Source organism: Rissa tridactyla, chromosome 5 (assembly GCF_028500815.1).
Source record: "Rissa tridactyla isolate bRisTri1 chromosome 5, bRisTri1.patW.cur.20221130, whole genome shotgun sequence".
NCBI lineage: Eukaryota > Metazoa > Chordata > Aves > Charadriiformes > Laridae > Rissa > Rissa tridactyla.
In genome coordinates, this window is record NC_071470.1 from 31440155 (window position 1) to 31455313 (window position 15159).

Here is a 15159-nt window from a genome sequence, read left to right on the forward strand (position 1 = left end):
AGCCTGATTCAACAGGCAGCAGCTTTCAAGAGCATGATGTGATTAGCTTATCCAAATGACCTGGCTCTTCTTTACAAAATCAACTGGAGGACACCTGGTGGTGAACATGTGCAAAGAAATCTCTCTAAGATACCTCAGCTGTAGCAAAACCAACAATGTTCAATAAAACTATTCTAAATATGTAAATTGCTTACCAGACTAGATGCAGTAACTTCACTATAGAGGAGTCCAAATGGTACAATGAGGAAGTGCTCCTGCTCAGAATTTACTCTGGCCTAAGGATAAAACAAGAGTAAAAGTTATTAAGAATATTTTATTAAAGCATACAAGAAGGCCCAAAATCATGAAAGTTACTTTCACTTCCCGAGTATGGAATGGGCAACTATGCCTATAACATATGCAGTATGACTGTCATGCATGCTACCACAGATGATCAACATACAGCACAGTTCATTAACTCATGTTGAACAAAACCAGATTGTAGATACATGCCAGAGTCCTTCAAGATTAGTGGAAGGTAGTAAATCCTTAGATCCTGTGGCAATGACAACTAGACTACTGTGGCTAAAAGTAATCATATCGGGAGAAGGGGGCAGAAAAGTTAACTGTTTTTTTTTATTTGTTTGCTTTTATTTATTTATTTAGAAGAATGAGTTTATACTCCAACTGTACTTCTACCCTTATAAAACAGAAGATATGAAATAGAAGTGCATGAGAAAACACAAGAATTTGGCCCATGGATCTAAAACATCTTGATGCGAGAAGGGCTTCATCACTGATACAGGTGCCACGCGAGACATCTGTGAGCAATACAGCACACTTGTAGGTTTTGTACCAAGTAGCCTGACCTCCACTTATGTTTTCGCTCTTTTGTGTAAATCACACAATCAGGAGTTTATAATGCAAAAATAATTCTGATTTCAAATTACTCATATCTTGGGATGCATCTGCTTGATGTTTAGGTATCTCCCACTGGAGAATTAAAAGGCTTCAAATGTTTTACTGGACACATGAGACAACTCCCTATTTTGCTATTAGTCTATCCAGATTTTGTGGTTTGGTTTTGTTTTTAAATGTTTTAAAAATTTTATTTATTTATGAGTTTTCCATTTCCCCAAGATGCAGCTACTTTATGCTCCCTCATGTCTTCTACTACTTGCAACACTAAAAATATATATATATATATATATACACACACACACACACTTTGATATAGTTCTACTACAGGGGAAAAAAATAATTCTAAAATAAGTAGATGATCAGTCATCCAAAAGCTTCTAGTACAAGTCTAGCTTCCTTTACAACCAGCTGGTAACATGCTATAGCGTAAGAGCCTTAGACTGCACCAGTTAGTTCAAATTAACCTGTAATTTCATGAACCACCAAAATAGATCTCCATTACAGAAGTGTAAATGATCTAGAAATTCTTTTACTTACTTATGCAAGACAATAAGCCGATTATTATTCAAAATGCCCCAAAAGCTAATAAGAAAGCTCAAACATAAGGTAAACAAGCAGCAAGACTCAGAAACCACGTTACTTTAGGATGGATCCAATAAACAGTTCATGCCCTCAAAGCAAACCAAGACTTGGTGAACGATGTGTACCTTCTGTAAACCTGTAATCTCAAATTCTGCCTAACCCTGGAGGCACCCAAATTTACTCTACATTAATGTACTTGACATGAAAGCTCTTGATGCTCTGTTATTCTGCTTCTGCATCAGAACTGCACCAGTCTGAACAACTCCACACACAGCAGGTGTCAGTGATTGACAAGGATCCAAAAAGCAAAGATACTCCACCCAGCTCCCCGATATGCCCAGATTGGCATACGCTCTCATATTCTCACAGCTCCTTTGTCCTCTAACACGCAGGCTTATACCCCTCACAGAAGGCTGTTTTCTCTTCCTTAAGAAGCACACTAGCAGCTTTTAACTTTAATACAATCACCTAGTAATTAGAGCATCCACTCACAAAAATCCTGAAAACCTGAGGTCAAACTCCAGCTCTGCATGAAGTGGTCGTAGGCATTCACCACATTCCAAAGGAATGCCTTACGACCACACTCCTACTTAAGGTATGGGTATACAGAACAAAGACAAGACTATTTTGTAAATGTGACAACCTTGTTCTAGATGAACTTCTGAAGGTAAATTATGTGTTAGTCACCTTTCAGAATGCTACTCAATGGAGGAGTTTGTAAAAGACAGGTGAACTACGACTTGTGATTGCCAGTGACAAACCATTAACCAAGAGCTTCCCAATACCACTCTGCCCATCAAAACTGTCTAAAGTACTTTCAGAATCTCATACTCCAAGTGCTTTGACTGTCTTCCACCTCAGCTGGTATCACCATTATCTAATCTTCCTGTGCTCCCGCCCCACCAAAAGAAAGTAAACTTGAGGGATTCTACCCTAATCACACAAGCTTGCCTCAAATTTACCCTTTTATCTAAAAGCAGAAACATTCCCAGGGCTGAACTTCATGTTGGAAAGCCATCTCCAAGCCCGCTTGCCTAGTAATCTTTTTACCACATTAATGTCCCTTTTACAAAATCAATTCTCCTGTCACGTATGAAAAATCAGGGGGTGGCAGAGCTGTTTACAAGAACCATTATGTTGGATACGTTCCCTTACTAAAAGAATCAAATGATCTAACCAGCATTGCCTTGATCCTATGCCTACCCACATCATTTATCATCTTTATCAGTTCACAGATAATACACCTTGAAATCTCAACAAGCAGTAAAAATAAAATTATCATATTTCCTTCAGATTGCAACTAGAAGAACTGTAAATACATAAAGGACAACCTCTACTATGTAGAAAAAAAAACAATTCAGCTCTGTTAGGAAAACAATTGACTGGGTTGCACACCACAGCTGTGACTTTACTCATACGACTCATGTTGATCACTCTTCTGGCATATAAAACCTCCTTGATTTGACTTCCTTGTCATTATTTTTATGGATGCCAGTGATTACTTAGTCACAAGGAAAATTGTTGGCACACTGCATTAAGCTAAGTAGTTCGTTCATGTTCAGAAATACCATGGCTTCCTTTTCAAAAAGGTTGGTACCCTGAATTATAAAATTCAACTGAATGACTAATAAAAAGATATTTTAGTACTTAGCAAAAAAACTGAGACATGACCTTGCAGAATAATACATACATAGTTATTCAAAGCATTTAAGATACCAAAAGACAGAGTCTTTCAGGAAACTTAATTTCATTATAGGAACTTTCATGTACACTCTCTTAAGACTCTATTAAGGCTATGGTAGCTGACATCCAAGCTGTTCCAGTTCTTATTCTTGAGATGCAATGACAAATCTCTTCACTATTATACAGCTTTCAATACCACTTTGCTCCTCTTCCACACAAAGAGAAAATGACAGATGGGGGAGGGAAGCCATTCTCTTGTACGTTAAAACAATTGGTTCAGTTATCTCTTGATTCAATACTCACTGTTATATGATTGTAAATAAGCTGAGACCAGCCAAAGAGATCTGCTAATCTGTAGAAAGCCGCCAATTTACATCGTAACAACTTCTCCCCTTTCTCATAAGCAATCGAATCGGATCCTCTCAGATCATTCACCGGTGTCACCATGCCAAGACCTGAAAAGCAGAAACGGTAAAAAAACAGGAGGGGAGTTGTGTTCAACATCAGTTAATACTTAACAACATGCACTGCTATTATAGGGATTGTTCTTACTAGTTTATATCAACATATTAACCTAAGAAATGGATATCAAACTTTCATTACTATGATGTCATAATTTATATTACACAAATATAATGGCAGTCTCGGACAAGGTCATTTATCTTCAGTAGATTCAGCATTCGTTTCCTTCCTTAATATTCATTAATGCTAAGCTGACAGTCTGTTCCGTAGCAAATTTTTTTTTCCTCTCTCAAACTAATGATTGTCTGCAAAATACAACTTAACAGAAAAATGTAAACCCAAATATTCCACTTTTTGAGATATATGATTTGGTATTCCTGAAAAGGAGAACTTCACATCTAAAAAGATGCACAAAAGTTCATTTAATTGGGAAAAAATTAAGTACAAGCTAGAGAGAGGAGAATTATGGTAAATAATTACAAATACTGTAGTTCTATAGTTACAGTGCAATTAAAAATGTGGTTAAAAGTAACTGTGATAAAGCAGAACCAGGCTGTTCTACAGTCTAAAGTATAAATTTATTTTGGAGCATAGGCAAGGATTTATGTTATCTGAACACAAAACCTGCGCATACATGCGTTTGCACATTTTGAGTTTTGCTTCCCTTCTTTGTTTTGCCTGCTGATGTTTCTTGTCTACAGCTTCACTTCACAGAATAAAGAAAAATAATTAGTTTCTAAAGAACTTCACTGTTACTAGACTACTAATAAGCATTTAATTTTCCTGCAGACAATCTACATGGTAAACATAAGCGATACTTAAACCTTTAAATTTTTTACCAGTGCTGACTTCTCAGGCTTCCTTTTCAATGAAGATACCATGCTTGAAATAGCTTTTGATATAAATTATATACATGAATCACATTGCATACCGCTGTGGCATTAAGAAACTAATCAATTAGTTTTATGTTTGCAATGTTCCTGTGAGCAGAACAGGATAGCATTTGAACTTCACAGCACTTTTCATTTTATTCACACTGTCTTCATTTCAAGCTTTTCAAAAAAGAGAATTCAACTATTATAAATTAAGGTGCACTCACTCATGTTTAATGCAGCCATTCCGCCTTGTGGTGCTGCAGGGTAGACATTTGGTACGTTTGTTGTCATGAAATCTGCAATCTGCTGTAAAGCCAATAAACCTGTTGGGTTCTTCCCCTTCTTAAACTGTTCCTGGATCATAGATTCCAGTTCTTCACAAAAAGCCTAGCAACAGGACATTGCATATTGTAAAGCATGTTCAAATAACTTCAACCTTTTCATAGACAGCTTCTTTTTAGCACTAAAATGGAAACATCCTATACCTATTCCGAAAACCAGCTCAGGGCAGAATTACTGCAGGCACACTGTTACTTGAAAATGTTGTTCTCTGGAGCTCCAATGATATGAGTCACTTTTTTTTTTGTTTGTGAATGGAAATTCCAGTGTTCTCTCTTCAAGTAACATCAAAACTCAATGAACCTACTAATACGGATTTCTGGAAGAAGGAGCAGGACGTACAATCAACTTTAACACAAAACATGAAAGGAAAACTAGTAGAACCAGAAAAGAGAACAAAAATTATCAAGTGTGGCTCACAGGGAACTAACAGCCAAGGCGGCATTCAGGAACACAGGAAGGAACAGACATTGAATTTTTAAAATATGTTTAAACAAGGCGTTCACTTTTTTTCCGGGTTGTTTTTTTTCTTTTTTGTTTGGTTTGTTTTGGTTTTATCTTTGAAAGGAAGAAAACAAGATTTTTTACTATTGCTGATAGCTGTTGCTTTTGACAAGAACACTGGAATTTGTACTGAAAGAGAAGTATTCCAATCATTAAATGAACCTAAATTGGGTTGAGATTTCATGTGGAAATATTGTAAATATACCACTATATCCCTATTATTAATGAAGTCATGTCACGAAATGTTCCATATCTAAAGTCATCCGTCAGTTATTACAAAAGGAACAAATGTTATGAGAGAAATTTTGTTTTGTGTACTTTCCCCCTGAGGGAAACATCTTTAATATGAAATTTCAATCATTCATAGTTTATTGTTGTGCACCCTTTCAGAAGGAGATATATAAAAATATTTCATATGTCAGAATCATGCATGAAAAGTGAGCACAGGACAGACCTGCCTTGTATAAACTACTCTCAGAAGAGTTACTTAAATTGAGTGTTTAAATGAATATTAAATATATGAAACAAGTGAAAAAATGTGTGACCAGGACTACATGGACAATATGAAAAAATGTTGACGACTACAGAGAGAATTCTGAAAGCAAGACTGAGAAGCTGCTTCACGGCAATAAAAATTCAACCAGATAATGTGAGCAAAAATTAAGCTACAGTTAGGATACTTTAGAAGAAAGGACAACCAGAAAAAAGATCAAATGGATCTAAGATACCACAAATTTCTCCAAATGCACAGGAATATTAAATATAGACGTATTAAATTTATCATTCAAAATTAGAGCATTTTCTTTTCTTACTGGGCTTTGAAGAATCATGGAGACTCTCTTCTTCTGTTCCATCATGTTAAAATCCTGGCGAAGATCAGGTGCCATATTCCTCTCTCTCAAATAATCTGGATTATTTTCATCAACCCGATCAAAATACCTCTCTTTATGAGGGGCTGTTGTTGGAGGTGGTGAAGTCACCACCCCCACACCAGAATCACCATTCATAGCACAGTTTTAAGGTACCTATGAAGAGGGGGCAGAGAAGAGGAATAAATCAATCAACCAAGGAGACAATTAAGAATGTCAAACACGTTTCTTGTCGCAAAGTAACAGTTCAAATCCATCTAAAATTGGCATGGCTTCCCAAACACAGAAACCATGTTTACGCAAGTGAATAGCAATATTTTAGAGGAGAAAAACAATTTTAAAATACAAGATTAGAAAAGTAGGCTAACATATATGCAAATTCAAATATGCTACATACATACAGGCTACACAAAAGTAATACAAGAGTTCCCATTTAAACCACCTCCCATTCTTTAAGACGCCTACACAGCTTGATTTTCAGAAGGATGGAAGTCCTTCAAACCTTCTCACAGACAATGACAGAGAAGTTCAAGACACATGAGGTCTAAACTCGTTGGTTTGGGTGGGGTTTGGTTTTGGTTGGTTGTTTGGGGTTTTTTTTGCTTTTTTTGTTTTACTTAAAAAGTTAAAGCACGCATAAATGAAAAGAATATTACAGAAAACAGGGCATTACACATGTTCATTAATATGAAGAATCAACCCCACTAAAATACGTTCAGATAGTGAACACATTTCTGGAAACAAACTCAGAAATACTGACTCTACAACCTGAGGTGTGCTTTTCACAAATTTATTTATTTTAGGTTCATTCAACAACGTGCACATCACTACATTAGTATGTGGGTTTTGGAATCTGGAAAGCACACACAAAAACACAACTCCCACCCACTGGCCAGGGTTCATTTCAGTTTTATATGTTGTAATCAGCAACTGCATGTATCTACTAGAGAGGCTGAAAACACAGCTGGTATTGCTCATACGTACATCCTTCTTTCACTCTCAAGAATGCCTTTGAGTATCATTATCCCAGTTTTCTGGGCACAATATTATATCCAAAATCCTTTTTAAGACTTTTTAGAAGCCTTCCACTGACAAGCAACTAGTTCAATAAAGCCATCCTTGCAACACCTTGAGAATCAAACTTCTGATTCCTGATCATCTGCCATATCAAATTAAAATTAAGCTTTTTCAGAAAAGATTTATTTTCTTTGCATATTGCATGATTAAACAAAATGTCACTAACACAAACTGCACTGCACTGAACTGTAATAAGAATACTCAACTCTGAATGGCTCACTAGTTCAACAGACTGCAATCAGTTACATTATACACAAAATATGCAAGGTTGAAATCCCTTGCCATTATGACATTTAGCAACTCTACTAAGAAAATGACCCTAGAAAAGCTAGTAGGTCTTTTCCTGGAGGTGGAAGAATAGATAGAGAATACAGTAGCAGAATCTAGCTCAGTAAGGCGAAACAGATTAATTTCAATAAATAATGATTTAGATTCAGGGTTCACATCATAAGGAGAACCCCGATTTAAATAGTCAGTTTCAATATGCATCTTCAGTTTTGCAAGGATTAGTACCATTAAAATCTGCCGATATTATCAAATCATTCCATTCTTTTTGCTATGTAGTAGGAAAGATTGTATGTATCTTCATTTAAGTAATGATTAATCTTCTACATGTTATAATTAGTAATATTTGATATTTGTCTCTATTCTTTTACTATTTTTAGATTTTTCTTAGTGACTCATCTTAAACTGTACTACCTTGTGGATTTTAATTTGATTAGGAATTCACTTGCATATTTATTATCTAAAACCACCTCAGATGTGGATCCACACAGAAAAGGCAAGTTTACATAAATTATTTTGAAATGCAGATTAGGTTAAAATCATTGCAGTGAAGAAAATTATCTGCTTCAAGACTTCAGAATTAGCAGATCTCATCCTCTTTAATTCTTACTATTAGAAAACAAGTTTCAAAACTCAACTGGTTTCTTATTTCAAAATGAAGAAGTCACTGAACTGAACACAAGTAAAAGAAAAGCATTTTCCTTGACTCTGCAGATGAGGATACTACTATCAAAATCTATGTTAGCACTTAAGACACTTGAGTTTCAGATGCTCAGAGATTTCCACCCAGTGAGTTGCTAAATAAACACACAGAGACATCTCTGCACTGTTTAAATTATTTCATTTTAAACCAATCAGTTTAGGCTTTAAAAGTCACAGTTGGATTTTTTCTTTTTTTCCTCCTTTTCTTTAAAGTAAGCACTTATATACATCTGTATTATTATAACTTCTTTTAATTACCAGCTTTCTTCCACCCAGGAAGAAATACAGGGTATTATAGTGAGAAGAAGTAATGCTTTTATCCATGTGGAAAACCTTTTAAGGTATTAAACTTAGAAAGTTTTAAGCAAATGAAGTCATAGCATCTGTCTCCTTTGGCAGCTTCAGATCCCTAACGCGCACCCTCCAAGCTCTCTTCCTCATCACAACCTCCAGCCTGCACTATCCGTCACTTCATACCCCAAAAATGGTTTTGAAGGCCACAACCCCTCTTCTGAGCTCTATTAGCTATCCTGATGCCTCTACATCCAGGTTTTTATTGAAAAATGACAGTTTGCAGGTCTAAACATATGGCTTACTCTCTTAGAATAATAGTTCACTTGGCTCACTCGAAGTCTGAACTTCACCACCCTCTGCTTATCACAAGGAATCAGAGAGCTTAGAAACTGCGCAATGGCAAGCCCACAAATAAAGACAAACCGAATCACTCAAGTAGTTTCAAATTTATAGTGCATTCTGTTGAGTATAACGTGTATTTACTTCAAAGCAAACCATGGGAAAACTATCAAATTCACGCTTACCACTACCAGCAGCAGAGAACAATGGCCTGCTCCTGCCTGCTGAGGCATTCAACTTCCAGAATATATTTAACTATAATGTTGCATCTTGTGTATATGTGCATGTGCAGTCTTAAAGAAAAGTGTATACACATCTACAAAAATAATTTTGCATGTAATTATTTATACTAATTCCATCTTACTTTCAGAACACCAAAAGCTATTTCTAAATGAGTTATATACTTAATTATTTCTCTTCACCGTTTCTTACTCACACTGGAAAGAAGCTGGTCCTTAACAGCCTGCACAGACAACATTACAAAGGAATCACAATGTCTTGCCAAAGTTGTATTAGTCCTTTACCCAAGTACAAGATGGAATTCAAGAAGGTCCTGGGAAGCTATTACTGCAGTGGCAATAATTTCTCAGGAAATCCAGTGTTTAACATTAAGTGATCATTTTATATCTAAGGTTAAATATCCGTTTCATAGCTCAGTTTTGTAGACACCTAAAATTAATGGCATTCCCTTCCGAAGATCTAGTAAATTAACTGTTTTAATGTAATAGTAATTGTTTATTTTAATGACTCTCAACTACTGATGATATGGGTATTGATTTTTGAATTAGAAACAGATGTGTTTGACAACATTTTGCACAAGCCATTGAAATTTATTTATGAGTTTCCTCAGAAGACCTTTTGGGAATAAGACATGAACTCTCCAATAAGAGCTTCAGTAATATGGAAACCAATGAATAAATAAAAGGAATCTGAAGTGTTAAACTGAACACACTCCGAGGAACGGCCAATGGTTCTATAAACGGGAAAATCACACCAAAAAATCACAACAGGCTGCCCAGACAGTAAAAAAAGAAAAAATTAAGACCGTCTTCACACCCACAACTCTTCAGTACGGACAGTTCCTTTCTGATGTAGTGTACTACAGCCCCCAAGATAAACTGTAATGTCAAAGGACTTTTTGCCATGATAAGGGTTTTTATACAAGAGCCTGTTCTAACACAACTGTGCCAGAAAAAGCCACACCCTTAACTGAAAAAGTCGTGGCTGGAAAATGTAAGTGCATGAAAAGCCCTTCTGGCGGAAGCTGCTATTTTCAAATATAAAGAGACAGTCAAAGGGGACAGCATATAATACGGGTGAAGGGGGGCCGGACATAAAATCCAAATCACACCTTACAGTAACTGAAGCAATTAGATCCATTATTCTAATACATATGTACATATAAACACTAGAAATTTCAATAAACCACCACATCAAATGAGAACCACCAAGCCAACTCACAGCATATTGTACTTATCACAGGGCATGTTTATGTGTATGCAAATACTACAAACAGATTGTTCATGAAATGTATGTTTTGTCAGGAAACCAGCTTTATGAAATTTATAGCACATTTACAGATACTGAGCATTGTTTAAAAAAAAATCTGAAATTAGTATTAATATTTCAGGTTACTTTTATCTTTCAAAATCCCCTTTCTCCCCATCCGCTTGTAACCCAAGAGAGTTTCATCACAGAATTCACCTACGTGGAAGCGGCATTACAGAGTTCACTTCAAACAAAAGAAGAAAGTTATAGAACGGGAATGCCATAATATTGTTCATGTTAACATCCAGAAAGAAGAAAAAAAAATAATCTCAATTTTTAAACAGCCTATGTTCCTTAGTACTCAATCTGGAAAGTTGATGATGCACATACAGTCAAATTTAAACAGGTAAAATAGTGAATAATACCCAAAAAGAAACTACAATAACTTAAGGGCACATAAAAAACCATCTTTAAATCTAAAAAAAAAAAAAAAGAAAATAATTTAAAAAAAACATTGAATATGGGCTGGAATCTCATTGTAGTTAACAAACACATTTAAAAATTAAATATTAAACTAATTTCAATGTCTGGAAGTTGGGACAGATCTACATACTTATGCCTTTGGTAGTTTATAGGTTCAGTATTTTTCACCTGAATTAATATTATGGGAATTTTGAGATGATGTAAAATGCCTCACACGTACACAAGCAGGGACCAGCTAACTGCATTTCTTAGAGGAAACTAATTTTTGCAGTCACTTCAAGGTTGGTTTCGTTTTGTTTTGTAATAACTTGTAACAGATTATTTTTCGCTCCTCCACACCCAGAGGAAATTGGTTTTACTAAGGCTGCAGTCGACAGGATTTGACCTAATCTAAAGGCTCACTGCCACCAAAGGACTGAGCACACCTCTTCACACCAATGCAGCTTTAAGTCTGATGAGGCCAATTCAGAATAAAAATACACTCTGAGAAGCAGGAAGGAGGTTGTGTCAAGAAGACAAGTGAACCTACAAGACTTAGAAAAAATTTAAAATACACTGCCAACTTTAAGACAGCACATGCAAAAAACCCAAACCCAAATTTATTTATTTTTTTTAATTTTAGGAGAGGGTTATCTCATCAAAACCTTACAAAAATCAAGTCATTTCAGTGAGGAAAAAAAAACCAAAACAAAACAAAAAACCTGCCCTCTTCCTGGTAGCTTACAATTTCTCTGTACAAAATAACATGCAAGCAAAACATCTGTATGGGACCTTGTGTCAAATTTGTGAAGTAAATGAGCAGTGCATTTCTCAACTGTCGATACAATCCCAGTCCCTAGCAACAAAGATCGAGGTTATCCATTTCCAGAACATATAGCTTCTGAGACCAATTTTGAAAGCAATATAGTAATTTGCTTTGTATCCACTTTTTCCTGACAGTTCTTTCAAAAAGTTATCTTCTCTCACACCAGAACTCTGCCACTAGTTCTAACAGACGTGAAAACAGTTTTGACAAGAAGTTACTGGAGAAGGGATAAGGGGCTAGCAAAACAAATTAAAATAACTTGTTTTCTTTACTGTTGTGCATTCAGCAATTTTTGAGGACTAAAAGTTACCTAAAAGGCTTGTGCAAGTGACAAGTCAGGCAGTGTGCTGGCAGACGGAGGGAAGGGACTATGTCAGATGCAAACAGAAAAGGACAGGGAAAGAACAGAGAAAAAAACCGAGTAATTTTACGGCCCCGGGAAGAGCGTCAGGGGGACTGTGGAAAGCTACAGAGCTGAAATTACTGCATGGGGAAGTCATGAGGTGAGAAGAGGGAGGAAGAGGAAGGGAAAGGGCTGGGCAGCACTGGGGTGGTGCAGCACTGCAGGCATCAAGAAACCCAAGAGCTAACTGAGCTATTGCAAACAGACTGTTTGTGTGAAAACTGAGTTAGTGGGGAGATTGCAAGGAAGAAGAACATCCATCTACAGAAAATAAGGTTTCATTATCACTTTGCATCCGTACCAAAAAAGAAGTTTATACATTTGTACTCTTACCACTTCACTCAATATTCTGGTACTTTCTGTATTTTTTCCAATTTTCCTTTACTTTAAATAACGTTTGCCAAACTTGCTCCTTAAAAAAAATAAATCAATATAACTTTGTAATAGGGAAATTATTTATGATTTGCACTACAATTTCCATCATTTTCACCGAGAACATTTTGGCACCAATGACACTGGATTTGTTCTTGCCATTTCAAATGTTTCCTAGTGAACTTTTAAAAGGAAAAGCTGGCACTATCTTAGGAAGTCTAAGAACAAAGAAAGTAAAGTATGACTGTACTACTTACTAGACAACATACTTAACATCACGAACAATTATATTCTTTTTTAGCAAATGTTCCTAGCTCACGCATCTTCAAAATTTCCTTCGCTCTTTGTTTTCAAACAGGAAGAGACTATTTCATGAACAAGAACAGTTATTTATCTGAATACAGGCACCATCATCTTGCTTAATAACAGAGATGGTGCGAGTTAAATATTGGACTCAAAATATAGAGAAACCAAACAAAGAGTTTATCTGACCAAAAAGCATTGCATTTTTATCTGTAAAATCATGCCTTGGTATTTAAGACGGTAGTTCAAGAAACAAACCACATTAGGGAACAAGGAAAAGAAAAAAAATTAGACTAAATCACAAAAACTTCCTTGAAACCCATCTACTTTGTCCGCAATTATTTCCTATTTTCACCTTCTCTAAAACACTGGAGTCAAGCCTAGCACAGTGGGCTGTGAGGAATCACAAGGTTACACTACAGAAATGGCAAAAATTCATTTGGGCAAACTTGAGGCCTCAAACTGTACAAAACAATGAACATTTATATCAGTTTTTAATACACAGTATTACTTGTCTACTGAAGGTCATCAACACTTCCTATCATATTATTTACAATACTCACATTAAATAAATCTCTTAAATGGTTAAAAGCAAAGAATAAAGCTAGAAACCTGCTTCAAATTAGACCTAAAATTCCAACTACTTATGAACGGCAAGAACCTATGTAACAGAACTGCCAGAACAGCAGCTGCTGTAGGCCTTTTAATAAAAAACAAACCCCAAAAAAACAATACCCCCCAAAAAAACAGCTTGGAAAGTATGTATTTTAAGAAACAAAACTTCAAGTACTTTTGGTAACCTGCTGCTCTGTTAAGAGAACATTTAAGAACCACAGGTAGAGCATGGAGATAACTGTGTCAGGTTGCAAAACAAAGTAATTGTTGTCTAGCTTTACCAAAGCCAAATGAAGCAGGTGATTGTGGAAAGCCAGCATGGATTTACCAAAGGCAAATCATGCCAGACTAACCCAATCACCTTCTACAACAAAAATATATTTTCTGTCAAGATGGGGAAAACAGTGGATGTTGTTTACCTGGACTTCAGCAAAGCATTTGACATCGTTTCCCACAGCCTTCTCCTGGGCAAACTGGAGAGACAGATCAGATGGGTGGTCTGTGAGATGGGCAGGAGGCTGGCTCCCAGGCTGCACTCAGAGAGTGATGATCAATGGTTTTTACTCAGGCTGGCAGCCTGCCACAAGTGTGGTCCCCCCAGGGATCCATACTGGGCCCCACACTGTTCAACATAACCATAAATGAACTGGGCGATAGGACTGAGAGCACAATGACCAAGTTTGCTGATGACATCAAACTAGGTGGTGAGGTGGACACATCAGAAAGGAAAGTCATCTTACAGACAGACCAGGGCAGGCTGGAACAGTGAGCTAGCAAGAACAGTATGGAGTTTAACAGAGATAAGTGCAAGGTCCTGCATCTGGGATGACACAACCAAAGAGACCAGTGCAGGCTGGGATCCATGTGGGTGGGGAGCAGCCTTGCTGAAAGGGACCGGGGGTTATAGTGGACAACACGCTGCACAGGAGTCAGCAGTGCACCACTGCAGCAATCAAAGCTGGTTTGCATCCTGGGTTGCATCCACAAGAGCACTACTAGCAGAGATAAGAGATATGATCATCCCACTTTACCCAGCACTTGTCAGGCCACACCTGGACTGCTGTATCCAGTTCTGGTCTCCACAATTCAAAAAAGACATAGACAGACTTCCAAAGAAAGGCCACGAAGATGATCAAAGGCTGTAGAACCTGCTCTATTAGGAAAGGCTGAAGGAGTTAGGTCCTTTGTCCCTAGACAAGAGAAGGCTCGGAGGGACCTCATCACAGTTTTCCAGTACTTAAAGGGTGACTACAAAGAGGACAGAGTCTCTCTCTTTACAAGGAGACACATGGAGAGGACAAGGGGCAACAGGTACAAGTTGCACCACAAGAGGTTTCATCTTGATATATGAAAGAAATTTTTTTAGACTGAGAACAATCAATCACTGGAACGACTTCCCCAGGGACGTGATGGAGTTCCCATCAATTGGAAGTTTTCAAGACACGACTGTCAAGAGCGTTAGATAATCTCATCTAGGCCCTATTTCCCACAACACATTGGCCTGGATGATCTTTGGAGATCCCTTCCAGATTGGGCTGTTCTATGTAGCATAAACACGTCTAAAATTTAAGCCAGAATTTAGCTGAGCAGATTCAGCTGGAATAGTGTTCAAATACAGCTGTCTAAATTCTGCAGAAGTTTCAATATATATGGCTCAGAATACATAATTCAGTCCTTGCAAACAGAAGGAGAAGCAAGCATTAAAACCACACTAGAAGCCAAGATGCAGAAAGGTAACTTCCTTCCTTTTAATAAACTATTTGGAAGACCAAAAGTATC

At 36.8% G+C, this 15159-nt stretch overlaps 1 protein-coding gene across 17 annotated transcripts in view; it reads right to left on the minus strand.

Annotated features, from left to right (window-relative positions):
- ADD1 (adducin 1) overlaps positions 1-15159 on the minus strand; it is a 63930-nt gene that overhangs the window by 24789 nt on the left and 23982 nt on the right. For all 17 annotated transcript variants that reach the window (XM_054201851.1, XM_054201860.1, XM_054201854.1 and 14 more), the window contains 4 exons: positions 6158-6370; positions 4727-4889; positions 3469-3620; positions 195-275 (listed from right to left, as the gene is read on the minus strand). In XM_054201851.1, the coding sequence (XP_054057826.1) occupies positions 195-275; positions 3469-3620; positions 4727-4889; positions 6158-6352 (591 nt within the window). In that variant the 5' untranslated portion in view covers positions 6353-6370. The remainder of the gene's footprint in view (positions 1-194; positions 276-3468; positions 3621-4726; positions 4890-6157; positions 6371-15159) is intronic.